General features: G+C 40.3%; 1 protein-coding gene across 1 annotated transcript in view; it reads left to right on the top strand.

The window, feature by feature from the left end:
* The window catches only part of LOC119741750, a 28,831-nt gene extending 5,426 nt beyond the window's left edge, over positions 1 to 23,405 (top strand). The window contains exons 4-21 of the mRNA XM_038217632.1: positions 904 to 1,215; positions 1,721 to 2,053; positions 4,198 to 4,524; positions 8,650 to 8,970; positions 10,552 to 10,890; positions 12,267 to 12,362; positions 12,902 to 13,018; positions 13,264 to 13,391; positions 13,854 to 14,003; positions 15,039 to 15,441; positions 15,961 to 16,148; positions 16,761 to 16,925; positions 18,290 to 18,405; positions 18,644 to 18,743; positions 18,980 to 19,148; positions 19,996 to 20,062; positions 20,509 to 20,782; positions 21,466 to 23,405. Coding sequence (XP_038073560.1) covers positions 904 to 1,215; positions 1,721 to 2,053; positions 4,198 to 4,524; positions 8,650 to 8,970; positions 10,552 to 10,890; positions 12,267 to 12,362; positions 12,902 to 13,018; positions 13,264 to 13,391; positions 13,854 to 14,003; positions 15,039 to 15,441; positions 15,961 to 16,148; positions 16,761 to 16,925; positions 18,290 to 18,405; positions 18,644 to 18,743; positions 18,980 to 19,148; positions 19,996 to 20,062; positions 20,509 to 20,782; positions 21,466 to 21,690 — 3,830 coding nt within the window. The 3' untranslated portion in view covers positions 21,691 to 23,405. The remainder of the gene's footprint in view (positions 1 to 903; positions 1,216 to 1,720; positions 2,054 to 4,197; positions 4,525 to 8,649; positions 8,971 to 10,551; positions 10,891 to 12,266; positions 12,363 to 12,901; positions 13,019 to 13,263; positions 13,392 to 13,853; positions 14,004 to 15,038; positions 15,442 to 15,960; positions 16,149 to 16,760; positions 16,926 to 18,289; positions 18,406 to 18,643; positions 18,744 to 18,979; positions 19,149 to 19,995; positions 20,063 to 20,508; positions 20,783 to 21,465) is intronic.
* The last annotated feature ends 4,533 nt before the right edge of the window (positions 23,406 to 27,938 follow it).

The raw sequence follows: 27,938 nt of genomic DNA, 5'->3' as shown, positions 1-27,938 counted from the left end.
TGACCAGATGTGTACCTCCAAGATATCAATGAAACACATAGTTTATGATAAAACCATACTTGTAGTCATAAACATCATAGTTTGTTAATATTGTCCCTTTTTGTGGGTTACCTTTGGGGGGGACAACCTGTATAGTCCACCTGTACCTATCTCACTGACTGACTCACTCATTGACTGACTGACTGACTGTCACTTGTCACTAAGCCTGCTTGTTGGCTGGTGAAAGCCGGGCAGTCTCATTGTAATAGATTACCTCCATATTAGGCTAAATCCAGTCCATTGTGTACACAAGATGCATGGCAAGACTTCCAGTTCTTAGGGTTATGTTCGATTCTGAATGAACGTTTATGCGCTCAAGGTGTTAGCATGTGGCCTAAGAAACGGGAATACGCACAGTTGCTCTTAACGTTAACTTCTTTAATCAGACATGTTGGGCAAGTGCATAGCGCCCTTATGAGACGGGTGAAGATGTGACACAGGGATCAGCTTTACTAGGCTTGCTTTGCTTCAACAAATGTTGATTTTTTTTTCGACGCGTCCAAAATGAATTGCAAGTGACTACTCGTCCTCTTTTCAAAGCATCCTTGTTTAAATCGTTGTTCTACTTTTGAATATAATAATACTGTGACGAAACTTGGAGGTCTAAGGACTTAAAATTAGTGCGATGGCTTCTGCTCACCGGACACAATTTAACAGATGAAAAGAACGGGCCAGTGACTGGGTGTAACAGAAAATTTGGGGAAACATTGCCCGAACACAGATGAAATAAAGGGAGAAGATGGAAACGAAATATACCGTCTTGGGACTCTCTGATCATTTAATAATTACATTTCCATAACCAATCATTCATAAGGTCTACACTTACAATGCATAAGTCAGTGTTCCATTTTTTTCTGGTCTGAGGTGATGCGCATCCGATTCGAATCGTAGATGGCATGTCAGATACGGCTGGTCGTGTTGAGGTACTGTTCAAGGGAAAATGGGGAGCTATATGCAGCGATGGATGGGATAACGCAGATGCTAGCGTAGTATGCCGGCAGCTAGGCTACTTCGGCCCAAACGTCTCGGTGATTGTTCCACTGTACTACGGCTCAGACTTACCACTTTATCTTACCAATGTCGGCTGCAAGGGTCACGAGGACAAGCTCACGAACTGTCCTCTCCGATGGTGGAGTGTTCCATGTTTCACACTTGCAGGTGTACGATGCCAAGCAGGTGAGAAAACTGACCAGCCAAACGACCAATATGACCGACTCCTAGACCGCTTGTCCAGCCGACTGCAGCAAACAAACCAACCAAACAGCCGACTGACTGTTTGAACAACTGAACGACCAACTGACTGATCGACAGACAAACCAAACGACCAAATGACAGATCAGATGACCTACTAACCAACAAACCGACCAACCGTTTAGCCGACAGACTGACAGACCGACCGGCCGACTGCTTCACCGTATGACCGCCCAACCAACCAACCTAGCCGATCGACCGACATACCTACCGATCAAGAGACAACAACCTGACCACAAATTCTCTCACTTATCTCCTTACCAATGCCTCTTCCCCAAACCTCCACTCCCGCCTTTTCTCCACATCCCACAAGAACTGAACACATTTAAACAGATCTACAATGGCGCCTTTACGACGATTCTGATACATAGACAGAGAATGAAGATGTTTTCTCTAATAATCTCCGTGGTTTGAATTCATCTAATTTCAGAGGATGAGTACCCTATCAGACTTGTTGATGGTCCATCGAGTACGGAAGGTCGCGTTGAGATGTTTGCCAACGGTGAATGGGGAACAGTATGTGACGACGGTTGGAACGCCAATGCTGCCAGTGTAGTGTGCAGGCAGCTCGGCTACAACAACGGGTCCAGCATATCTATCACCAATGAACTCGTTGAGCAGAGCGCCGGTGTTATACAGCTAAGTAGTGTGAACTGTAGAGGCGATGAAGAGAGACTGATAGATTGTTCATTCCCTTCCTTGGGGGCTTATTATTGGACCTGTCCCGGACATGGAGCTGAAATTGGCGTTATTTGCCAAGCAGGTTTGAAAGTTGTACTTATTATAGACCAATCCAGGCTCACTGTAACGCACACTCACACCATTGGTGTGTTTTCCAACTGTGTCCCCCTTGATCACGTGACACGGGAAGCTGATGTTCAGATGATCCGTCTTACGCAGTTGATTGAACAATATCAGTAACAACGCTTTCGACATTGAATTGTCCTCATGTGGATGTACTTTGATATGGTCCGGTAACTTAGAGCTAATTTTGGGGAAGATCGTGAGAAGCACCTAATTTGGTACACTTGCTGTCTAGGTCCCTAGAAGTCATCCTAGAGGAGGTACCCAGTTTTGGCAGCCTAGATCAGGCTTAGGTCAAAGTTTAACATGTGTGCAATACTGCATATAGTTGTCGTAAATTTCCACAAAACTCTGAAATTTAAGGTTCTGAATAGCATAAAAGGATGCCAAACAACAGTACTATAAGACCTACCATATCAGAAGAAAATCAATCAAAAAGCCTTCGCCTAACCAAAACGTGGAGTTTACTCTATTTCCAAATATGCTGAGTCAGCACTTTTGAGAAAGCTTGCTTTTTGTTTTGTTAATGTTAAAGAATTTTTCCCATTATTTCTTTGGAATGTGATAATAATCACACAAGCATTAATAATGATCTTCCTTTCTTTTATTTATTAGTAATGGTTTATTATTATCTTAATTAAGCGTCAGTTTGCTTCAAATGATGTTTTTAAAGTTGCCATTATGTCTGCATATGTGTATGTATATGTATTCTCATCACATTTAACTCACAAGGCATGAAGGTGTACAATCAATTTCCAGTATTCTAATCTTGGTCCAGTGTAATAGCTTTGCCCTATTACTACTATAGTTACCCGTGTTTGATATAAGTGTAGTGTGGAAGGTGTACATGCATGTACTTGGATGTCGAGAAAGGTCAGTACTGCATACTGAGCTCTTTAACTGTTGTAATCTGTTCATAAAGGTTTATTTTCTGATTTACAATATATTAATTCATATTTTGTGGCCAAAACTCAAGAGAATGCACTGCACGTTTACAATCATTCCTCATCAATAGATTTTAATCATAAATCTTAGCAACCTACGGAATAGTTGGCTATTCTCCAGCCATTGGCTCCGTTCGAAAAAGTTGTTGAGGTCATATACTTCTGGACCACATTTTCAAACTAGCCTTATTTTCATCATTGAGAAATATAATATTTGGCATGATAAAGTGTGCACATTTATATGCATTTGGGTTTAGCAACTCGCAATTTTACATTTTGAGCTTTTATGGAATGAAAAGTGTTCTTGAAAATCTCTTTGTTCATTGTGAATCAATCACACACACGGTATAGGACAGCAATCATTGAACACATCAGGGTGCTATGATGCAAATGAAAAACAACTTGCTTGCACATATCATTACAGGTATTTGCCTCATCCGTAATTATACATGCACATTGTATATAAATGTACGCGTACGTAAATATCTACCGTCCACCGTGAAACAATGACACCCAAAGAATAAAACTGTAAACTGGAACGACCAATAGATTTTCAGCAGGAAAAAAATGGAATACTCGAAATTGTCCATACCTTTTCATGCCCTGTGAGTTAAAACGTGATATGTAGATTCAATATATACATAATGCATACACAATCAGCTTTAAATCATTAGTGAAATCAAACTAACGTTGTGATAAGGATAATTAATAAACCACGTATAATTTATAAATCAATCAAAGGAAGTGCATTATTTGTGCTCGCGAGTATCCTTGTGCCGAAGTGGCGATACGAAAAAAAACCCAAAGTTCCTTTGTCTATAACTTTTACATAACAGAAAGGAAACTTCCTAAAAAGTGCTGACTCATCACTTTTGAAATGGAGTAAACTCCCCTATTTTATTGGGCAACGGTTTTTGATGGAACCTTTTCTGAAATGTAAGGTCTTATCGTTGTCAGACATCCTTTTATGCTATTTAGAGTTTAAAATTTCAGATTTTTTGTGGAAATTTGCTTCAATTATATACCGTATAATAGTACACTATGTGAACTTTGACCTAGGCCTGACCATGACATAGACCGCCAAAACCGGAAAGCCCCCTCTAGAAATCCTAGCATTTTGGGCAATATGCAGATCCGTTATTCTTTTCTCCCCTGTTAGATGAAGACTTCTCCATTCGTTTAGCTGGCGGCGGTAATCCGAAATCTGGCCGTGTAGAGCTGTTCTTCAAAGGTCAATGGAGCACTGTATGCAACAGGGAATGGGCTGATTCGGACGCTGACGTTGTTTGCAGACAGCTGGGTTTCCTTGGGCCCAGTATCGCAGTCTCTGGAATCATCCCGGATGGGGAGCTGCGTCCCTTATATATTTCGTTTGAAGCTTGTCGTGATGATGAAGCCAGGCTGGCGCAGTGCATTCTTGAGGAAACTGTCCTTGGCCTCTATGGTTGCAGACCCGACACTGCTGCGGAGGTGATATGCCAAGCAAGTAAGATTTCAATAGAATCAAAGTAACATCTATCTAGCATGTTTCAATTTGTGATAGGAGGGAAGGTGCTTGTGATGCATCGTATCGGATGCAGAGCTCATTATTCCACAACTGTCAGTAATGAATCCAGGTAGTAGTAGTAGAAACATTTATTTCAATGTTGCCATTTCCAAACAATAAAATGTTACAATGCCGAACATATTATACACAGAGAGCAAATTGCAATGAATTATGTAATTGTGTATAATAATGTACATGATCAATACTACAACAAATTTACGACAACATTTAGGTATAAGGTGAAGCCTCACGCTTTTGTACCCTAACCTATCGACAGACAAGTGGACATGACCGAGAAAAACAGAGACAGTGACAAAGGCCAAAATGGACAACAGTGACACACACAAAGACACAACCTAGAAAAACAGTAACACGTATGAGACGAGGGCATATATCTAGATTCATAAATTATAACTAGTTGTTCGAGTAATAATTGAGTAGATGTGATCTAAAGTTTTTAACAAAGACAGAGTAGGAGGGTGATGATTTTAAGAAGTCATCTAGACTATTCCAGTATGATGTACCACGTTGAATAACATTTCTCCTACTAGTGCTTCGGGTATTATTCAAATGGATATCAGATGTGAGCATAAAGAAGGGGTTGAAACAAGTAGGTAATGCATTGTGTATAAACCTATACATAAATTTACCCAAGTTAAAGTAGTATAAGTCATTGAATTGTAAGAGTCTCAAATTCGCAAATAAAGGAAGGGTATGATCACGATAAACAGCATGAGATATTAATCGTACCGCTCGCTTCTGTAACATGAGCAGTTTGTTGCATTTGGATGGTGAACTACCCCAAGTCGAAATTAAATAAATTTAGATATGGCAAAAAAGGAATTGTACAAAATGTGTAAGATTCTACTGGGGAGGTAATATTTTAAACAATTCATTATGCCAACATTGTTTGATATTTTTGTCGCTATATCATTGATGTGGTTTTTTTTGTCCATGTGAGATGCTCGTCAAAAATTATGCCCAAGAATTTAGTGCTTTTTACTTGACTAAGATTGGAATCGTTTAAAATTAAGGGAACACTGTGATTGAGTGCATTTATACTGATGGGCAACAAAAATCATATAGTTCAATTTTAACAGATTAATGCAAAGCTTGTTAGCTAAGAGCCACGTACTATTTTTTTTCAATTCAACATTAAGGTTTCTAATAGCAGTATCAACATTTTTATGAGTATATAATTAACTAGTGTCATCGACATAAACAAAATGAAATAATGTCAGAGGTGTTAATGATATCATTAACATAAATGATGAAAAATATTGGGCCTAATACAGAACCCTGTGGTACCCCACAAGTAATATCTCGATAGGAAGAATTTACACAATTATAAGACACGTACTGCTTTCTAATACTCAACTTTTAAATAAATCAAGTGCTGTTCCACGCACACCGTAGTGTTCCAACTTACTTATTAAAATATCATGATTGACTGTATCAACAGCTTTTGACAAGTCTAGAAATATGCCAATCGAGAAATTATCATGTTCCATCGCGGTACATATTTTACTTAGAACATAGGATGTCGCCAGATCAGTTGACGTTTTTAGTCTAAAACCAAATTTTGCATCAGGCACGATATTGTGCTTGTTCATAAAAAATATTAATCTTGTGTAAATTAACTTTTTATATTAGTCTGGTATAAAATAACTTTTCAAATAATTTGGAAAATGTGGACAATACCAATATGCAGTGGCGTAGCCAGGAATTTTTCAGTGGGGGGGGGGGGGGGGGGCGCTGGGGGAGCTGGAACATTTCATGGGGGGGGGGCGTCAAGTAGGGGCGTCAATCGCTTCTCAAAAGTGGGGGGGGGGGGCATACCTTGATCATAACTGATGCAAGCGCAAAGCGCGAAGCCCTTACGGCGTGGGGTTCGGGGCCCGCTTAAGGGCCGCGAAAAAAATTGGATTCTAGATGTTCTGTGGTGTGATTTGAAGCAATTTCTTACCACTTTCCTCCATAATTTAACTAATATTTTCTTGGCAAAAGATAATTATTTGAACATTGTTTTCGAGGTTGGAGTCATTGAATCAGCTACCAGAATTCTGAGCTACAGGCGTGGGGTTCGGGCCCGCTTGAGGGCCCCGAAAAATTTTGGATTCTAAATGCTCTGTGGTGCTATCTGAGGCAATTTCTGACCACTTTATTCAATATTTTCTAAGCAAAAGATATATTGTAGTACATAATAGGGCCCCTTGCGTCATGTAGATCACTGATAATTTTTTTAGAAACTCAAAATCTCAGTGGGGGGGGGGGGGGGGGGGGACAAGGTTTCGCGGTCCCCCTCCCCCCCCCCCCCCCCGCCCCCCCCCCCCCCCCCCCCCCCCCCCCCCCCCCCCCCCCCCGTGGCTACGCCACTGCCAATATGGGTCTATAATTACCAAAGTCATGCTTACAACCTTTTTTTGTAGATTGGTGTAACCTGGGCTATTTTTAAATCATCAGGAAGCACTCCAGCTGTCAAGCACTTATTAAATATGTCGGCCAAAGGCTTCGCTATAGAATACCGTGCTTGTTTAATAACAAAATAGCTTAAGCCATCAAATCCGGAGGCCTTGTCAGAAGGAAGTGTTAAAATTATCCACAATCTCGTCTGGGGTAACAGGTGACAAAAAGAATGAGTTCGAGCATGGGCTCTTTAAAAATGAACGAAAAGAAGTGTTACATGACGGTAGTTTGCTAGCAAGGTTATTGCCAATATTGACAAAATAATTATTAAATGCCTCAGCAATCTCCATGTTACCTTTAAGATTAGTACTGGTTAAAAAAAAGAAGGGTGAGCATTTTGCTTTCGCTTATTTAGAAGAGAATTAATTACATTCCAAGTACCTTTAATATTGCTTTTTACTTCATTAAATTTTTTTATGGAGATAACTTTTTTTATAATTTAATAAGAGAGTTAAGTTTATTTTTGTAGCAGGTTTAGACAGATTTATTGTGCGAAATAGGTTTCTTCCTGAATTGTCTTTACAAATAATTTGTACGCCTAATTGAATGGGGGATTTAAGTTTATCATAAAGGCATTTTAACTCGTGTAAAGGAAAGTTTTTGTTATAAATTTGTGTAACATGTAACAGAAATGTATTGTACATACTATGAATATCATTTGATGACGTTATTTCATCCCATTCAGTATCATTCAAGTCATGAATAGAATTGTCAATATTATTGTGGTTAAAGTCACGCTTTTTACATTTTCGATCAGGTTGCTCTCTTTCTTTAAGGTTTTCAATTACTAAAATTACAGGAGGATGGTCACTGATATCGGTCACCAAAACACCGGCAGGATGAGTTTGATAAACATTGGTAAAAATATTATCAATAAGAGTTGCACTTTCCGTAGAAATCCTGGTTGGTTTGTCTATAGTAGGATAGAAAGAATGAGATAATAAGGTATTTAGGAAGTTTTGAACGCTATTATCAGTATCACATTCCATTAAGTTGATATTAGAATCGCTCATAATGTAACACGATTTATTCTCACTATCTATTTGTGATAATATTGTATCAATACTTTCAATAAAGTCATTACATGTCACATGTCACGCAAGGAGGTTTATAAACAATTACAACGATAACGTTCGCTTAAACTTAGATAAGTTTGGTACTTGGAACACTAAAATCAGTGATACCTCGCGCGCCCGCATTTTGTTTGAATGTAGCGCGCGTAGCATGGGCCGAGATTTGTCGGGTCAATAATTTTGTTGCTAGCGCTCTCTAACGCCGTGGCGGCGTGAACCGGCTGCTTTATGGGAACTAAATCCTAATCAATTCTGGGAACAAGACTATGTTGAATTGAGATAAGATCCCCCAATATGTACGAGTTTAGCCTCTCAAGATAGATCCTGAAGGGTTTTCAGACTGTATTTTTATAAAATATTATGAGGCCAGCGAATATGAGGCACATAGGAAACAAAGGCATTGTAATATTCAGTGTTTTACTCGCAAGCATGGCGAATGTATAGCTAAACATCTAATTTTGCATGAATTGATGAAGAATTTAATGTAAATCATTGAATGTCGGTATTCATATTTATATTCACACAGATGAAACTTTCCCAGTTCGTCTTGTGGACGGTATGTCCTATGCATCCGGACGAGTTGAAATATTCTTGAACGGCCAATGGGGAACCGTTTGCTCGAATGACTGGGACTTGGCAGACGCCACGGTTGTATGCAATCAGTTGGGCTTCGACGGAGCAGAAGCTTCAGTCTACCAGTCCCTCTTCGGAGAAGGCACCGGGCCTGTTGTGATGAACCATGTTCAGTGTAGCGGCAATGAGAGCAAACTGGCTGATTGCCCTTTTGCCGGATGGGGAAAGGCACTAAACTTCTGTGAAGGGATCGTAGGCGTCATATGCAATAATTGTAAGTTTCCAACTGTTGATTTACAATGGACCGAGTCGCTTTTATGTGTATATTTGCAGTCGACAATTTGAATCCCGCGGTCTTATTGGTCACAATCTTAATATCATTGTAAAAGTTCCACATTTACATAGCATTGCATGATGAAAACTAATCGGCCAGTTCAAGGTTCCTCGAATTTTATGTCATGACGTCGTCAAGTTGCCCTTGTCGATAACACCAGCGAAGTAAGGTCAAATGGCAGAGAAAGCATGATTTTTTGCGATTTAAAGTGTCCAAGATGCAATTGTTTGTTTTTGCGACCATGTAAACTCACGGAGTATTATTCGCATGCGTCTTAAAGTCACCGAGTATTATAATCATGCGTCGTTAAGTCACTGAGTATTATAAGCATGCGTCGTAAAGTCACTGAGTATTATAAGCATGCGTCGTAATTACTCGTAAAGTCACTGAGTATTATAAGCATGCGTCGTAAAGTCACTGAGTATGGTTCGCATGCGTCGTAAAGTCACCGAGTATTACTTGCATGCGTCGTAAAGTCACTGAGTATTATTCGCATGCGTCGTAAAGTCACCGAGTATTACTCGCATGCGTCGTAAAGTCACTGAGTATTACTCGCATGCGTCGTAAAGTCACTGTGTATTGTTCGCATGTGTCGAAAAGTCACTGAGGTATAATTCGCATGCGTCGTAAAGTCACCGAGTATTACTCGCATGCGTCGTAAAGTCACTGAGTATTATTCGCATGCGTCGTAAAGTCACCGAGTATTACTCGCATGCGTCGTTAAGTCACTGAGTATTGTTCGCATGCGTCGTAAAGTCACTGAGTATTATTCGCATGCGTCGTAAAGTCACTGAGTATTATTCGCATGCGTCGTAAAGTCACTGAGTATTATTCGCATTCGTCAGTTGGTAACGGAATGGTTCTCGGATTTAATGTCCCTTGAAAAATCCCCCAGGGCAAAGAATCAGAAAGAATAAAGGGACTTTTATTTCATCGATCAGGAAGGGGGGGGTGTTAAATTACTTGCAGTTGTTCAAGGTGAAAGAAAAGGTCCTGATGCCAGAAATTAAAATGCGCGACACATTGCATGTATAGTTACTTACCATAATGCGCATGCGTCAGTTGGTGACGGAGTAGTTATCGGACTTAAATTCTCTTAAAAATCCCCAGAGCCATGAATCAGAAACAAAGGAGAATTATATTTCATCGATCAATAGGAATTGATTAAGTTTAAGCAACAGTTTAAGCAAGAAATTCATTTCTGGGGAATAGTTTTCACCTGCAGCATTCTAACCACCGACCGAGCGTAGCAGGCCACAGTGATGTCATGCTTTTCGCAGTGAAATCTAATACATGTATGTTATTTCAAATCAGATGACATGTTAATCAATCACGTGATTATGTTTCACGCATGCGTATCTAAGCTAATGGCTTTACCAGCCTGCAGAAGCAAACTTTGCGTCCCGGATATTTAATGATATAAGCATGATTCCGAAGTATATGTTTTACTCATCCAACTTGTACACAGGATTATAATGAAACTGCATTAAAACAATATTTGTATTTTAATTCATATATTAGCGGCTTTTGGACAAACATGCCCGCCTCCAGAATCGTCATATATTGACGGAGTCCCAACCATCGAGGTCATAATTCCTCGAGGAGAATCGACAGCCAACGTGAACTGGACTCTGCCAACGCTTGTCAACGTACCAGAAAGTTACGAAGAATACACGACGTGCAAAGCCATTGGTGATGAGACTTCCCGTAGGCCGTGCGAGAGTGGCGGGTCGTTTGGCGTCACAAATATCCTATGGGCCCGGTTCAACAATAAGACAGAGGTGGAAGTGGTAATGGTGGTCAATCTGGATGGAAATACCTCTGTCAGTCACCGATGTACGTTCTACATATCCGTCCGAGGTGAGAAACCCTTCTCCTCATTGTGTGCGTGACAAAAAAATGCCACTGACTTTTAATTGGACACTCTCTGGCCAATGTGTCTCGATCAGTGTTATAGTTGAGACCGGATATTGTTCGAGACCAACACCAAGACCGAGACCTGGAGTTTAGAGACCGAGACCTTTTAAAAGTACCGAGACCGAGACGGTAATGGTCCGAGACCGAGACTGCGAATAGTACACTGAAAAAAAAAAACACATCATGAAAATATACTACATCAATGGATAACAAGTTGATTGCATGTAGACATTTAATGTAACTTGGAACCTGCAAGAACAAATAAAGGCCTGTCACACTGCAGTGATAACATCATTGAAAACGAGATGCAAAATGTTGTATCAACCAACGATACTGAACGAAAACAATAAACGCAATGCAATCGATATTATGAGCGAAAAACGCTGCATACTGCTGGTCTCGACTCGAGACCAGCAAAAATATCGAGACCACAGGGAACCGAGATCAATACGGGTCGGAAACCGAGACCAGCAAAAAGTGGTATCGACTAGACGGGTCTCCAGAACGTGACCTACATCGTTTGTCTTAAAGTAACCGTCTGCCATCTTGGATCCCCAAAGCGTCACGTTCTGCAGTTGAGGTTTTTTTTCAAACAGTAACTTCCCTATAGGCCTAATCATTTATTCTTCGGATGTTGGCCATCCTAGGAGTGGGATTGTCGAAATATTGCAAAAAGCCCATCATTATTATTTTCGCTTCCCAAACTACCATTAAATATATTATCAAAACTTTACAAGTTTAAACCAGCAGTTACTGTGTGTGCGTCATGTGACTCAAGATGGCGGAAACTGCGTCAATGCGTGGACATTGTCAGCCAGTACAGTTAGTATTGAGATTAGTGATATGTACATTGATCGTGGATAGTGACCTACCCACAGGGATTAGTGGTCACCAGCGTCATTGAATAGAGCGGTGGGAGACGAGCAAGTGCCTTGCAGTGAACCTAAGGACCCGAAGCTCATTTCACATTAATGTTTATGCAAGACATGTATGCCCCGGTCGCGATTTTTGTTTTTTCCAAACTACATCCGCATATGGGTGTGCGCTATGGCGTTTTGGACTTTACTTTTCTAAAAACATGAGAGGGAAATATAAAATTAGAAGAAAAAAGATGAATTCGAACGTAATTCAATTCGGACAAAAATCCTCTGAAGCCCCAGGTTAGAAAAAAAACAGATTCGGGTACAAAACGGTGATTGAAACCCGCAAACTCGCGGTGCAAAATCACGACCCTGTATCGACTGAGCTATCACACTGCTCGCCAAGACGTGGGGAACAACTTAAAAACCTCGTGTCATTGGACGTAATTTGTTTTGCAGAAAGTTTCTTCAGAGATGGAATGAGTCCCTTTGCTCGAATTCCTGTGCAAGGCCAAGACGTGCCGGCAACCACCGCTGGTTACAACTCAAGCAAAGGTACATTTTTTTCATTGAAAAGCCTATTTTTTGTTTATAGGCCTGATTTTCAAACACTCGCAAAAACGAATTTTGCTTTTTCAATACAACTCCGCTCGCCACATGAAACAAATTTACCGAAATTGGGACAATTGAGAATGATAGGCTACAAAGTTGAATTACAATACACCTTAAATGGAAACCTTTTAAAATTGAAGTTAATAATGATAGTAATAAAATACCGGAGTCTTATATTACCCAGCGCACGTTCTATCAAGAATTGGGTACTCAAGGCAGTGATAATTATGTCTAAGTTAATGAAATAATGAGGCCCATTATGTAGTACCTTTATAAAGGCTAAAAAGGTGTTTCGGCGCACATTGCAGCCACTGCCAGAAACACTGGGGTAAACCCCTTCTCTTGGCAATAATTGAAATTGATGTTGAGAATTGAGCTCGATAACGTTCTGTTACGAATCGTTATGTGGAACTAGTGTAATACAAGTGTTAAAATAGTTGGGAAAACCTATACTAAATCATATTTATTTTGTTGAATATTAGGGCAATGTCCTGAGGATGTGACGTATAATGAGGCGTTTGGCTCCGTCACATGGCCTGCGACTGAGGCTGGTGTACAGGTGGAATCCGTGCAGAAATGCCCACCAATGACGTTAAATGGTAAGACTTAAAATAGATAAACTACCGAGATATAACAATAGACGGCAGCAATTCTAAAGTTGTCGGACTCAGATATCTGAGCCGGAGCATTAACTTGTGAAATATAATAATGCACACGACACTAGTGCAATCAGATCAGGTTTGCTTTCGATTTCGAGTGAAACTGTAAATTATCAAACCCTTGTATGTGTTTATACGGCTGCCCTCAAACGAGCAATATAAACATGGTGCTCATCTTTGTTTAGCTGGTAGCCCACTCGGCAGGAGGAATTGCTTACGAGGCAATGACCAAGAAGAACCCAGGTGGGACGATCCGCAATATCAGAGCTGTGATGAACAAGTAGGCCTACAAAGTACGGGAGGGCAAGCGCCGGTATGTATACTAGAAGGGGCCTACTAAAACTCTGGAGGGCGCCCCTGCACAATTATGAATTTCAGGTCACTGTAGTGTAACCGGATATAGAGTTCATGAAAGTCTACACAAACTGAATGAATGTCGTCCTTATTTCAGCAATTACGTTCTGAATTACGAATCAGGGTGTAAGTGGCAGTTCGAAGGGACATTCAGAAAGCAACTTGCTATGTATACGAATGCTCTAAAAGGGTGTAAATCGTCAAAATTAAGAAGAGATCAACTGAGCGCGAAACTAACACGCCTTTGCTAGGAAGCGCGCGTGATTACAAACAAGTGTTTCGCTTTAAATGCAGTAATATTGCTTCCCCCGGACTTGTCCCTAAAAGCTTCACATTTCGTTGATTAGTGATATGAGTAGTGATTAATTCAAGATTTAGTATCCCTATATGCTACGGGATTTTTTGCTACCCTCGTCTTCAGGCTTATTCAAACGGAAGTCACGTGGCCAAGCTTCTTTCTCAGATAACATCTTCGGAGATGTGGAGCAATGGCCAACTGTCTGCACAGAACATCAACACAATAGCTGACATCTTGCAGAACATTTCCAGTGCTGGTGTCGGCCATCCTCGGGTATGTATTATGTAGTAAAAAGCCAATCTTATCGTTGAACTTTACTGCAATCCGAAATAGCCTAGACCTGACGTAAACAAAAGACGAATGAGTTGCTATTTTCTGATCATATCACAAGAAGACGACAATTAGTTTGCTGTTTGCATGCTCGAGGAATTTAAGCGGTTGTGTCTTTGCTTGAAAGCGGTATTGATACACATGCATCGGTTGCACGTACTGCAGCCATCTTTGGGGATTCAACAGAGATACGTCTGAGCAGACCACTTGTGTATCATTATTAATGAATTAACATAACAAAACACACCTCCAAGACGGCTGCTGAAAGCAGTCGATTTCCGGAGGGTACAACTTATTATGAAGATAGTACAACTCATTATGAAGACAGTCTCCAAGTGGCCGGAGTAGGTTTTTGTTTTAATATTGGCATTTTCTTTTCCTGTCAATTTCAAGACCATTTCAGATACAAAACTACTGTCGGGGATCCAATCAATTATTACGAGAATAAGAGTGCTTTTTCTTTTTCTTCACCGAACGGAAATCTAAAACAAACTCGTATGACACTCATTTTGTGAAGTATATCGAAACCGAATTGAGTTTGGGCCTCGGAAGAGGAACATAAAAGTCATGACAGTTGCTATAAGGTACCGGTTGTCTTTTATTGAGAGATGATGTCGATCCTTGACACATTCTATCTTCCTTATAAAATAATATTGGTCTCATGGAGGGCAGGTCTAGTAGGTCATCTTTGCACTAGACTGACTCATTCAGTGACTGACTGAATGAATGACTGACACTTGTGAACCAGACTGGTTGCCTATCTCACGGACTGTCTGTCACTTATGGCTTACACTGCTCTGCCGGCTGCGTGCAACGTATCCATTCGTGTATGTCGTATGGCATCTACACCGCGTGTGCATGTAGCGCGACTTGTTTATGTACTTCCATGAAGCCAATAAGTTAATTCGGCATGCGAACAACATTAAGACTACAGCTTTCTTTAATGAAATTGTGAATCGGCTGATTTTACGCCTGCAGGTTACTGATGAAGTTCTTGACGTTGCTGATAAGACCATGCGTGCTTTGAAACGCCACGACGCATCTGACAACACGGAAGCAGGCAAGCTTGTCAGCATTGCACAGTCAATCGAGACTCAGGTCTCCTGGACCCTTCGACAGCAGGGTGAGGTCAGTGTCCAGAAGGATTCCATCAAAGTCAAAGCGGCCAACCGCAACTCCTCCGATGTCAGCGGCGGTCTAAGCTTCGCCTTGGTCCGTCACCAGAACGGTCTACCGCCCTCTGCCGGTCCAACGCCGGAGGATGGAGCCTTTTCCGGGTCAGAGGTCAGAGTTTATGAGAGCAGCGGCGAGATACCAGATGAAACGATTGCAGCCGTCAGTCTACCATCCAATCTGTTGGCATTGGTCGAGGCAGAAAATGGTTCGTATCAGCGGAAGGGTTTGTATAAACCACTGCCCTATAATAACCGAACTGGCTGAAAATGTCCATGCTCTAAAGTAGTTGTAAGCCACCTTGAGTCTCCCATGATGCACTCCCGGGAAAGTGATATTGTTTCAAGGGTAGTTAAGCATTTGACTGCTCCAGAGTGAAGCGGCAAAGTTTCTCCAACTGGATTTTGAGAATTGAACAATTCATTCCTAGGACTGGCCAGTATTTCAAAGCGTAATTGATTATCATGGGAGTTGGTGTTTTAAGTTGCAGAACTAAGCTAACATCAACAGTAGAGCGATGTCCACGTACGTCCTGTCATGTCGCTTATAGATTCAATATGGTGGATCAGTTGCTTTAAGTCTCTTTTTCCACATAGCTTGTCCAGTTTGTATAATGGTCAGCGTTAGAGACTCTGGGTTAATTAAAAGTCCGAGGATTTTTTTTTTTAATGTTTATGTTCTTTTTTCCCATAGATACCTCATAATTTCACTTTGGTGTTACCTTTAGGCAACAGCTCACTGATGTACATTGCTACTCGTTTCATCGCCTATGGGGATGACTCTCTCTTCCCTTCGACAAGGAAATCCTTGTCAGGAACAGGAACCCGTTCGGTTATTCCCGGTGTAGTAGTTTCTGTTGCTGTCGAGGATGTGGAGCTACGGAACCTGACTGAACCAGTTGTTATTCAGATTCAGGTGAGATGACGGGTAACCTACAGGACCACGTGGTATGGGGAAAAAGTCGTGAAGAGTAACTCACAGCAAAATGTAACATTTTGGGGAAAAAATGTCATTAAGTTTATAGTGACAATTGTTATCGTGGAAAGCCTTTTAATTCTTTTGAAAACTACTAGAATATATTTTCCTATAGGCAGACGTTTGTAACAAGATTTTTTGATAGATACCTGTAGCATAGATATCCAAATGGCTGTGCATTTGCGCCATTGCTATTTGAATGGCCTTACTACAGTGAAAGATCTGAATCAAGTGGGTTGCCTCGGCTTCCCATCCACAACTTGCTCATAGAGGATATTCGTTAATAAACACCAATATCCACAAGACTGCGGATTTCGTGGCTACTTCTTGCGGTAGCACATAATGTCAATGGGAAGTGGATTTCGCTGGTTGCAAGCGCATCACACGGGACTTGACACTCATTTTGACAGTTGCTTATGAGGCAACTTTGGGCACCTACAGAAAGCCACAGGCTTTTATTCATCCAGTGTTAATCGTGATCTGACGAATATAGGGTTTGACTTGAGATTTGATTCTTGATTGTCTAATGGTTGACTCGATTTACAACTCTAGCTTCCAGTGATTATCAACATCAAAGAGGTCACGTGTGTCTTCTGGGACTTAACTCTGAGAAACGGAGTCGGTGATTGGTCCAATGCTGGATGTGAGTTTCAGGGAGTGACCAATGGGCGACACAGATGTCATTGTAATCACGCAACCAACTTCGCAGTATTTGTAGTGAGTATATGTCCCTCGGATTTAAGTAATGTGTGATGTTTGCCTAAACATTTCTCCATTTTATGTTTTATACGGTGTGCATTGCTCATGACATGAGAAGAAATGACGACAAAAGGATGACGTGAAAAGAAATGACAACACGTGAATTTTTTTATATCCTATTTGGGATTAAAATCAATCAAATTCAATGTTATAAATATCTGAATAAATCACTGGATAATGACGAAAAGAAGCGAATTATTATGGTACAGTCATGTGGTTGCGAAGGGCGATTTCTCAAGGTTACGTAAACTTAATTTTGAATGAAACTACATTTACACACATGTTCACGTTGGCGGGTGAAATCTTTGAAAATTAATTTCTCCAGTTTGGAAGACCGTATTTTCATGCAACATTCAGGATTAATTGCCTTATAATGATCCAAGTATATGTGCTAAAAATCGTTGTGATATGTTCATTATTTTTCGTTAAAATTGGAAAAATAGGCCTGGCTACGTGCATTTTTGAAAATTGTAACACTGGCGTTTGCAACATATGTCAATCTTTTCAAGCCTGAGGAATATTAATAAGGTTCCTATCCATAATGTTGTGCAGTAACAAAATGGAGAAAAACCTCCTACACGAGTAATTAATTGATAAATATCACCCTTTTTGCCGGCTTCCATTGCATTGGTCGATACCGAGACCCACGCCTAGCCCGCCGAGTGACGCTAATGAATATAATCTACCATATGTTATTGTGTGGCTTGGCCGGAATCCCTCAGCCGTAGACAATGCACGTCGGTTGTGTCGGCGGAAAATCCTCGTCAAAATTTTCCATGGAGATTGTTCTAGTTGTAGCACTAGCGTTGGCAACAATAGATTAAACTGAAATTCTGAATATTCTTAGTGTTGAACTAATCGTGATTTAATCAAATTCCTAGAAATTGAGGTTAATACATGCATTTGGGAAGATTCCTTCCAGACTTGAAGGTCAGCTTTACCAGTTACCAGTATTGACGTTTCGGCATCGATAAGCAAGATTTGTTCACTGACGTGAAGTTTAGAATCTCGTCTTCCGTTACAATTTTACAATTCAATCATACTGAGCATATTTACTGATAAACACAACGTTCAAAAGGCCATGTTTTTCGGGTGCATGGATTTCACTGCTCTGTTATAGCGTCTAAGTACGTAATCGGATTAGCTTTGCCTAACTAAACCAGACGCTTATTGCCTTAGCAACTACATGACTGTATACCTAAACAACTTAGAACAGCCGCTGCAAAGACACACCAATTCGTTAGTTACAAATCTATTAAATTCGGTAAAATTTCAATACTGACACCAGGGATAATATAGATGTGTTGTTTTTATTTTGCAAGGAACTAGAAGACGAGTTGAAGTCGTACCATCGAGCATTGAATCCAATCACACGGATTGGCTGCATTGCATCAGCAGGGATGTACGCGTTCATGCTGTTGATGTATTTTCCGTTCAGGTAGAAAATGCTAATGTACTTATTTTGCGAGATGCCAATAATAAATTAACAAACATTGCAAATATAACGGCAGAAATATTATCATACATAGCCCAACACTGTGTTCCACTTCAAAATAGATCTTGAAATACTACGTTACGTATAGTGATGTTAATCTTGTTTTGAGTTTGGTGAATTGTCTGTGAGATTTTTTATATAAGGAACTAAATTAATTGTATGGGTTATGTATTTTTTGTAGGAAGCTGCGCGCGCTGAAATCCGGCCAGATATTCGCCCAGTTCATCCTGTCGCTACTGTTATTGTACACTGTGTTGGTGTCCGGAGTAGAGAATGCGAAGGTATTATTGTATGTTGTATGATTGTATGAAAAGGTTCCACTTTCACTGAGACCAACAACAACATGACATAACAAGTTATGTTAAATGTTATGTGGACCTTAACCCTTTTTTTTGTGAATTTGAAATTCCAAGCTAGAGCCTATTTAGTGTTTACCGTGTTCAACTCCGCAGAGTGGAATGAGGTACTATATACTGTAACATCACCTAGAATAAGATTGGTTTTATTTCACTGACAGGTTTCAACCTACGGTTGTGTAACTGTGACTGCTCTTCTGCACTACTTGCCACTATCCACAATGATGTGGACGGCCATTGAAGCAATAAACATGTACACCAATGCTCTGACGAGGCAAACTCCTACGGATGGAACTTATTACATGATCATTGCGAGTACCGTGGCGTGGGGTGGGTATATTTTGATGTATGGGGAACCATATTGCATTGTATTATTTTCCATTTGTCACAAATTAATATATTCTTATGCAGCAGTTTATTTACTACAACAATATATAATTTAATAGAATGCTAATACATGTACAACACTTTGATATATTTGAATGAGTTTGTTTCTTCATTCAATAGGGGACGTTAAACTATAAAGGACAATAAGGTCCCCAATTCCCGAGAGGTCCCCTATTTGGATTCGTGTACAAACACATATGGGAGGTCTTCCCAAAAAGTTATGAGTACAAACAAAACAGGGGTCCCCGATTGCAGGCAAATACACACTTGTGTGTATGGGGAACCTACTATCATTTTACTGTCCGGTGGAGACATGAACCTAGTGCATTGAGGACACTGGTTTATCGTAGTTTCTGGTTGGAGGGGAATTTGTGTATATATGAAATTTAAAGTGGCCGTAATTTTGTTTTTTCGGCCATAAAAAAATATATTTTGCTAAATGTGGGGACGGAGAGTAGAGGGCTTCCATTAGGAAACCTACAAGCAGGGGCAGCGGGGGGGGGGGGGGGGGGGCACTTGTCCCAAGATTTTCCCAGGCCGACACAAGTGCCCCTCTTGTGCCCCTCGAGATGTAAACAAAACTGCCCCTCAAACGCACACGTATGAAAGCATAATGCTTGCGCTAAAATAAAATCGTTTCCTGTTGTAATGCAAAACTGCCCATCAAAACACATTGAGGATTGTGCACATTCTGGAGAAGGAAAACTACCCCTTGAAAGCACAAATATACCTCTCACAATAATAAATCTATGTCCTTGAAGTCGCCTGTTATTTCATTGTCTTCCCCCAGGACTACCCCTGATTGTGACAAGCATATCGCTGATAGTTGCAACTGACCAGTACGGCACCGCTGATAAGTAAGAAACTGTTTTGTTTTATTCAGCTGGTAACATCTGTGTTTTGACCATGGGATGACGTTTGGTTTATTGGAAAAATATAAACTTTGAAATTACAATAGTGCACCACAGGAAAACAAAAACAACACAGCTCCCAATTTCTTCATGCTTATTAAAACAGGCTTATTAAAAACATCATCAAATTTTCTCTATTTAGAAATATTGTATTAAGGCCATCAAACAACAGAAGTTAAACAAGAACCATCCAAATAAATTTAAAGTTAGATTGAAGTGTTTAAACAGTTCTAGTAACTGTCTGCTAATATGGCTATATATCTTGTATCAAGTTACAAACAAGCCTGAGTTCATTAAGTACCGGTACACTAGTGCTTGTGAAGCAAGTTCTGTTGGGAATGATTTGACAAACTATGATTCACTGAAATATAATTTCCTGGTATCATTTTCAGCTGCTTTGTAGCGCCAAATCTGGCGATGTACCTGGGCATCCTCCTGCCAATCTGTCTCATTCTGGTCAACAACGTCGTCCACTTTGCTCTGGTGGTGCGCGTCCTGCGCAAATCCAAGGATGAGCCTCCCTATTACGCGCAGATGACAAAACGCCTGGTGACGGCCGTGGGGATCTGCACTCTGACATTGGCTGCCTGGTATGTGGGATATCTTTCCCTGCAGACTGCGTCAGATGCCTTCTCAATCAGCTTTTGTGCGGTCAACTTGGTCCAGGTGAGGTTTTAGGTGTCTCTTTACCTTTGACACGTTAAAGTTGTTCTCCCCGTGCTTTTCCTTTCTTTCGAGTCTAACCCGAAAAAAATACATATATGTATATAATTATATATAGTTGAATTTTCAAATTGGTTTGCTTTTTTTAAGCAAAACAGTTTTATTCACTTTGAATAAGTCAACATACACATTTTGGATTAGCCTACCGTTCTGTGCGGCACAATTATTATTCGGGTGTATCATTTCGTGCTTTGTGGGAGCAAAACAACCCAAAATAATTTGCTTTCAGGGGGTTACAAAAGTCGAAAGTAAACAATATAGCGATTCGATCTTTAATCATGTACCAACACCTTCGTGCTTTTAACCTCCCGCCAAATACTCCACTGTATTCGATTCCTTCTGCTTCTGTTCTGATCGATTCCTAGATCTGATGAGAATCCATTCTGTCATACTTGTATTCGATTCTTACCTTGCCTTGTTACTAAAGGTTGATAAAAAAGGACGACCAGTCAATTGCGCCCTATGAAAAAAACAAAATACACGGTGTTCAAAAGAATCGCGTGACACAAAAACAATTGATAGCCGATGTTAACGTACCGTCTTGGATCAAGACTCGATGTAATTGAATTATTTACACTAATCCTGCAGTTATACGAAATGAACATCAATGACGTCTTGATTTGCAGGTTGCTCTTGCCTGCTTCAAAGTACACCTCATCGTCAAGGGAGACACTCTGTCCTCAGGCAAAGCCCATGGCGCCGAAGCGGCTGATGCTGGGAGCGAGGAGAACCCACCTGCCTCCCCGTCTAATGTCCAGATCGCCCTGCCTACTCTCTCGGAAGCTGGACCCGAATCGGACAGCAAGGGAGACGGGGATCAGACCGACCTTGCATTTGACGCGTCCTTGTAAAGTTCCAAGGGGGATCAGTGACAAGAGATCTAGCGAGAGTACGTGAATCCTGGGAATGTAGTAACCACAAATCGTGCACATTAATGTTGCGATAAGACACACGCGGAGTATGTAGTCAGTGTTCGGTATCAATATATGTTTACATAAAAAGGTGAATGTGAAGTTGTATAAACATGAACACCTAGTTAGATTTGACTACAGAAAACAGTCATATTTTCATCCAGCCGACTAGGCCTACAGCTAGGGTCATCTAGGTGCAAATTTAAGTAATATGTGTTTCAGAGTGCAGAACAAATACGAAATAAGAACTTTTTTGAAATCACTTTTTAGAACTCAAGTATTCTGGATGAAAGCAAACACATACACTTGATGTTATACGTGTGGATGAATGTTGTTTTATCGTGCACGTGGTAAATCAGTGTAAATCAAATTTTCAATATCGGTTTTTGGTGGTTTTTTTTTTTTGACCCACTTGACTTACTTCTGAAAGCGATTCCTAGCCCATTATCACTACAAAAATGTCCGTAAACTTGGTCCTGTTTTGACGTGTAGTCGAAATGGGTTGGGAAACACAGCAAAGGATGGCTACCTCATGAATTAAGACCAATCGTTGTATCTTGTACAATCCTTTGCCTTTGGCGGGCAACGGGGGAAAAACTTATGATTTTCAGAAATTAAGATTTGAGGCTTGGCACGGTGAAGATAGTAATGAGTGAAAGGTTTGCGGAAACACCATAAGGGCATAATTTCTCAACTAAGAGAATGGTTCTGAAAAGAATCACCTCTAGCCTGGTTCTTTTCACAACCATTCTCTTAGTTGAGAAATTATTCCCATGGTGTTTCCGCAAACCTTTCACTCAATTTTGAGATAAATCTTAGCGAAGTTCATTGTTATAAACGATTCTTATCACTGTACTGCATTAACGATGCAACTTTCAATATTGGGTGGGGAGGAGAAGAACACCTAAGTTTCAGACCAGTGTTTGATTAAGTACTGTGTGATGTTGTGTGGCTGATTATAAGCAAGACTTGTGACGATTTATTCCGTAAAGTTGTCAATGCACCGGTAAAACAGTGTTGTGTTTAAATAATCGAGTGTACTAGTTTAAGCGTCAAAAGTTGTCGCATTCGTAACACGTAAATTCTAAGTAATTCAGGGTTGGTCATGTGAAAAGCCATTCAAATACACTGTGGCAAAAGCACAGACGTCAGAGAGTAAATTTAGATGCATGACATAAAGGGTGGTGTCCATTTAGGATCAATGTTGTACTTGTAAAGTGAAGGTGAATATTGTTGTATCGTTTTTTTAAAATAAATCTGGGGGGAGGGGGACACAAGGAAGTCTTAAGTCAGTTGAGATCTCAGTAGCAGAATAGGGGAGGGGGCTTGGTTGGGGGGAACGCCCCATTCAGCCGCTGACTCATGTTAGGATACTAGGGACATTAATACTAAATGGAATGCTAAAATTTCTCAAATTGCCTTGGAATGTAAAGGGGAAAATATCGTTTATTTCAACCTACCGGGGCCATTCGGAACGTCTACACTTAATCCCCTTTCATATCACCCCCTTCCCCATTTTTGAAAGTAAGAACCGCCCACGGATTCAGGAAAAGGAAACAGGTACTTAATTTGAGTAATAAAGAGTTGTCTGAGCGGTGTTATGTATTTGTTTTGTGATTTTGGGAAATTAAAGCGTTGTGAATGTTGTCATGAGATTCGTTCATATTGTCATGTTTCATTTATCCCCTCAGTAACGGCACGGCATCGAAAACAAACAACAAACAACCAAAAACCCCAACAAACAACCACCCAATGGTGCTGCCGGCAAAGTAAAATCTGAAGAATGGAGAAGGAAGGGATAATAAACCCCGCTGCTAAAAAAACCGCGAAGCTAAAATCCAGTTCTGAACTCATGGCAAAAGATTGTACATGCTATCATGTCAGGCCTTCAGGGCTTCGATGTTGGATGTTTCATCTGTTATAGGAACTCGGATCCTGTACTCCACTGTCAATCCTTGGTTTCAGCTATGACTACTAACGGATATTTAAAGATGCAATTTATATTTTACATTAGGCCTCTTGTTTCCTTGAAAAAAAATATGACTTAACCTCTACCAAGACTTGTAAACCTGATTTTAAAAAAATGGGAGATAGAAAGTATTGAATTATTTTTAACAATATTTCCGTCATGGAACATAGACTTGTACATGTAGACCCACAAGTTGCGAGGTGCCTAACTGCAATTCACTTGCCGCGAAGCGCGGCCACTGCGTGTACAAAAGTACAAATTCCCTGGTGTACGTTCGTCACAAACAAGGAACGGTGCGCGTCAACCAGCGAAATGTCCCGTCCATGGGACGTCGTTGCTAGGTAAAAGGGCGCCCTCTTGTGGTGGCGCACGGCACTCTTACAAATACTGACTCACTGGTAGTGTTGCGCATGCCTACGTGAGGATTGAGGAACCGGATTTTTGGGAGTCCAAATTTCATGTGACACTGAAAAAGTGTTGTAGACCAGCTAGCCATGTCTTTATCATCCGTTTTAAGACCGGCCACGTGACGGGCTCTCGACCAATAGGAATGGGTAAACTGAATATAGGTATTTATGAATGTCCCTTTTAGTATATTCGAACTCAATACACATGCAATTCCTACCAAGTCATTAATTTTCGTTTAGTTTCGCTCTATTGGTTGGAGCATACAGCGCAATATATATAAACCGGCAATATAATATTATAATGGTGAAAACAGAAGGTTGAACGCGTACAGGAACTCAGTCACAAGAAACTTTGAAACACAAATACAAATGCATTACCTATTATTGAAATTGCTTACAGCGGATGCACGTGATCCATTATAAAGAATGTGTCATGTCCAGTATTACTGAAGATCGTATTGTCATCATGGTAAATGTGTTTCAAGGCCTCAATAATTTGATTTTTTTTTCAAAATAATGGCCATGTTAAAGACAATATATTATCCGTTTCTCTGATCATTTAGTGATCACTGAGCTGCCTTATTGTGAATCTGTTTGGATCATGTGTTATGAAGCAAACTCATTGTTCGCTCGTCCTGTGACGGCATCTGCACAATATGTTAAATCAAGTGCAAGTGCACAATAAGCTCTGGCCGTCTTGCATAAAAGTCTTGTATGAAATCTATCCCTTCCAGAGCTTAAAAACGCGACACCCCAAAAAACGCGACGCCGATGGCACAATATACACTCTAAACAGTCCGGCCGGGTCAAAAAATGGCACCTTTCTGGGTCAACATGGACATTTTTTTGGGTCAAAATGACCCGGAAAATGAGTCACACATTGTAATTGTGACCAAAAAAGGTGTCATGATTGACCTGGAAAAGGGTCAGGCCCTACATGACCCTTTTCCGGGTCAAGTCTGACCCAGGACTTTTAGAGTGTCTGGAATGCCATACTTCAGATGTATACCTAGATTGATAGCGATTTAAAACCCACATGACTATAACATTATTGCACATCATTTTGCCTGCTTTGATACACTTTTTCTAAACATTCCCCCCCCCCGAATTATAGGTTTTCCCGCACATTTTAAAACTGTTTTCATTCAGATTGATAACGGTTTACTTCAATTTCGTTTTGAAAATTCACGACCTTGCATATCCCATGTTCAATTTCGTCTTCGGTCGCTCATTTTCGCACTTTTTTCAAACAATGTCAGACCTTAGCAATGCGTTTTCGTGAAAGACAAGTCAATTTCGTCGTCTTCAATTGCTGAATGTACGATAGATGAAGCAATTTTGTCATTTTGCAATCAATGTTAAATGAATTTCATTCAAACTCATCTCATGATTGAATGCTATCTTTGGTATTTTAACGTTTTCATCTGTTCATTTCTTCCAACTACCTGGATAATTATTATGCAAAATCGTAATATTTTTCAATACTTATTAGTTGTGTATCCATTAAGTTCTTTGACAATTGTATGCGTCATGAACTGAAAGAAATAAGGTAATGGCCTTCACGGGCAAATTTATGAATGCAGACTTTCCATTTTATGCAGGAAATAAGTAGGCATATAGTTATGTACATGTGAAAGCAAAATGCATTCATAATTTCACATCTTTTGGAAACAGTGAATCCAGTTCTTCTTGCCATTTGCAGTTTGTTTAACCTTCAATTTCTTGTCTTGCAATAAACCGTGCCAATACCAGCGTGCTCATTTTGTCTGATGAATTTGATAGAAAATTTCTGGAAATCGATTAAACAAAGACAAATTTAATCCTTGCATTAGGCCTACGTAGATGATCATCAGGTGAGACGAATTCCATTGAAATCTGACGACGGCAAATGGACAATGTTGAAATTGATGACCATTCTTCATTTGGAATGACCAATGACTAAATTCATTGTAGCATTTTCGCGTTCCAGTCACCTAGGGACGAAATTAAAGTTAACCGTTTACGCCAAAAAAAAAAATTCTCCTGTTTCTGGTATGGAGCTTGCCCAAAAAGTGGTGCGGCGACGCGGCTTTTTTTTTTTTTACCTGATTTTTTTGCTTCAAATGTGTGCTGATGACTGCAAATGGTGCCCGACTAAACTTAGTGCAAATAATGGGAGTCCAGAGAGGTCACATAAAGCTTATTCTCAATTTTAACCCAATCTAAAAACACGTTAAAATTGTGCACCAGCAGGATTTCAGTCAAACCATTGAGTTTGGCGGTTTTGAGACATCATCTTTCATTGAAAAAAAAAACATTTTCATTTTGCCGATGCGCATGGCTACGGCGACGCGCGCGCATACCAGAAACCGGAGACTTTTTTTTTTGGCCTTATGAATTTCAATGCAACATTTGTTTAATGTGCGGGAAAACCTATAGGCCTATTACAAACAATTTTTGTTAAATACAAGTACATGTATTTATTTATTTTTATTTTTTTATACATTAAAATTTAGTAACATTTTGTGGGAAACTTATGGGGCTTATTTCGGTCAATTTTCGGGAACAGACATATGCAAAATAAACGCGCATGCGCATCAATCGAAACAAAACCGCTGCTCCGAAAACCGTCAGCAAGAGTGCATTTAATGAGAACGGCATGGCATTTGGTCAAAATAAATGCGCATCGATGGAAGCAAAATCGCTGTTCTGAAAACCGTCAGCTAAGAGTGCATCTTATGAACAACCACAAATGACAAATAGAATTTGGTCAATTAGTGAATTATTTTTGGAGAATCATTTGGTCAATCTTCGGGGACAGACAGACAGACCGACCGACCACCAGGTGACATGTACAAGCTCCTGCCAGAGCTTTCAAAAATACCGTTTTCAAAAACCATAGTCTGGAGTTTGATTCTCCATTTCGGTTCATAATATTAGACACGTGCATAAACAAATGTCCAGACCTACCGGGCCAATTATATAAAACAAGATGAGGCAGGCGTATACGCTCGTAGTAAAGCTACGCGCGTAGTAAAGCTGGCTAAAGAGAGCACAAAATTATATCAATTGAATCAATTACATGTACATGTATATTCACTGCAAGCGTTTCGTGCATCTGGTGTACACAATATTGGGCCGGATTTAGCCTATTACGGAGTAATCGCAGATACCTGTCCTTTACCAGCTAACAATCCAGGCTAAACGTCAGTCAGTCAGTCAGTCAGATAGGTACAAAGAGGACTACACGCTGGCTCCTCTGATGGCACCATGATTGTGAATTCGTGAAGGGGAACACACTAAGAAGAATTTTCCTAGGCGGGACGGTAATTTATGCTACCATTTCCAATTGTTCAAATACAGTAAGAAACCCTCTAAAACTTAGACACCAAACACCCCCCCCCCCCCAATAATAATACAGGTTTCCCTGCCCAATTTCCTTAGGGCCCTAAATATTCATTCACTTCTGAAAATCGGTCATTCATTTTCGTCTGTTTGAGAATCGCTCTGAAAACGCGTATCATTTTCGCTACCAGAGCATTCGATTCCATTTCAGTTCAATTCAAGTGATTGAGCAGCACCTTTCGTTTATGTCCATTCAGATTTGTTTATTACAAGACTTCTTTTTTGCTTTTAGAGGGCAATTTCAAACATTCACCATTCTATGTCACTTTTCGGTTTAATGCATTCGGCACCTGATACAGTTAGCTGTACCTGAAATTTATTTAGAAAAGGCATGCTTGCGTAAATGAATGCGCAGGTAACGTAAGAGGCCGTCTGTTTCTCAAAACCGAATGCACAGACAATGAAAACGATTGAACATTTGTTGAATT

Source organism: Patiria miniata, unplaced genomic scaffold (assembly GCF_015706575.1).
Source record: "Patiria miniata isolate m_02_andy unplaced genomic scaffold, ASM1570657v1 HiC_scaffold_5, whole genome shotgun sequence".
Classification (NCBI taxonomy): Eukaryota; Metazoa; Echinodermata; class Asteroidea; order Valvatida; family Asterinidae; genus Patiria; species Patiria miniata.
This window is presented reverse-complemented; position numbering and strand designations above follow the sequence as displayed.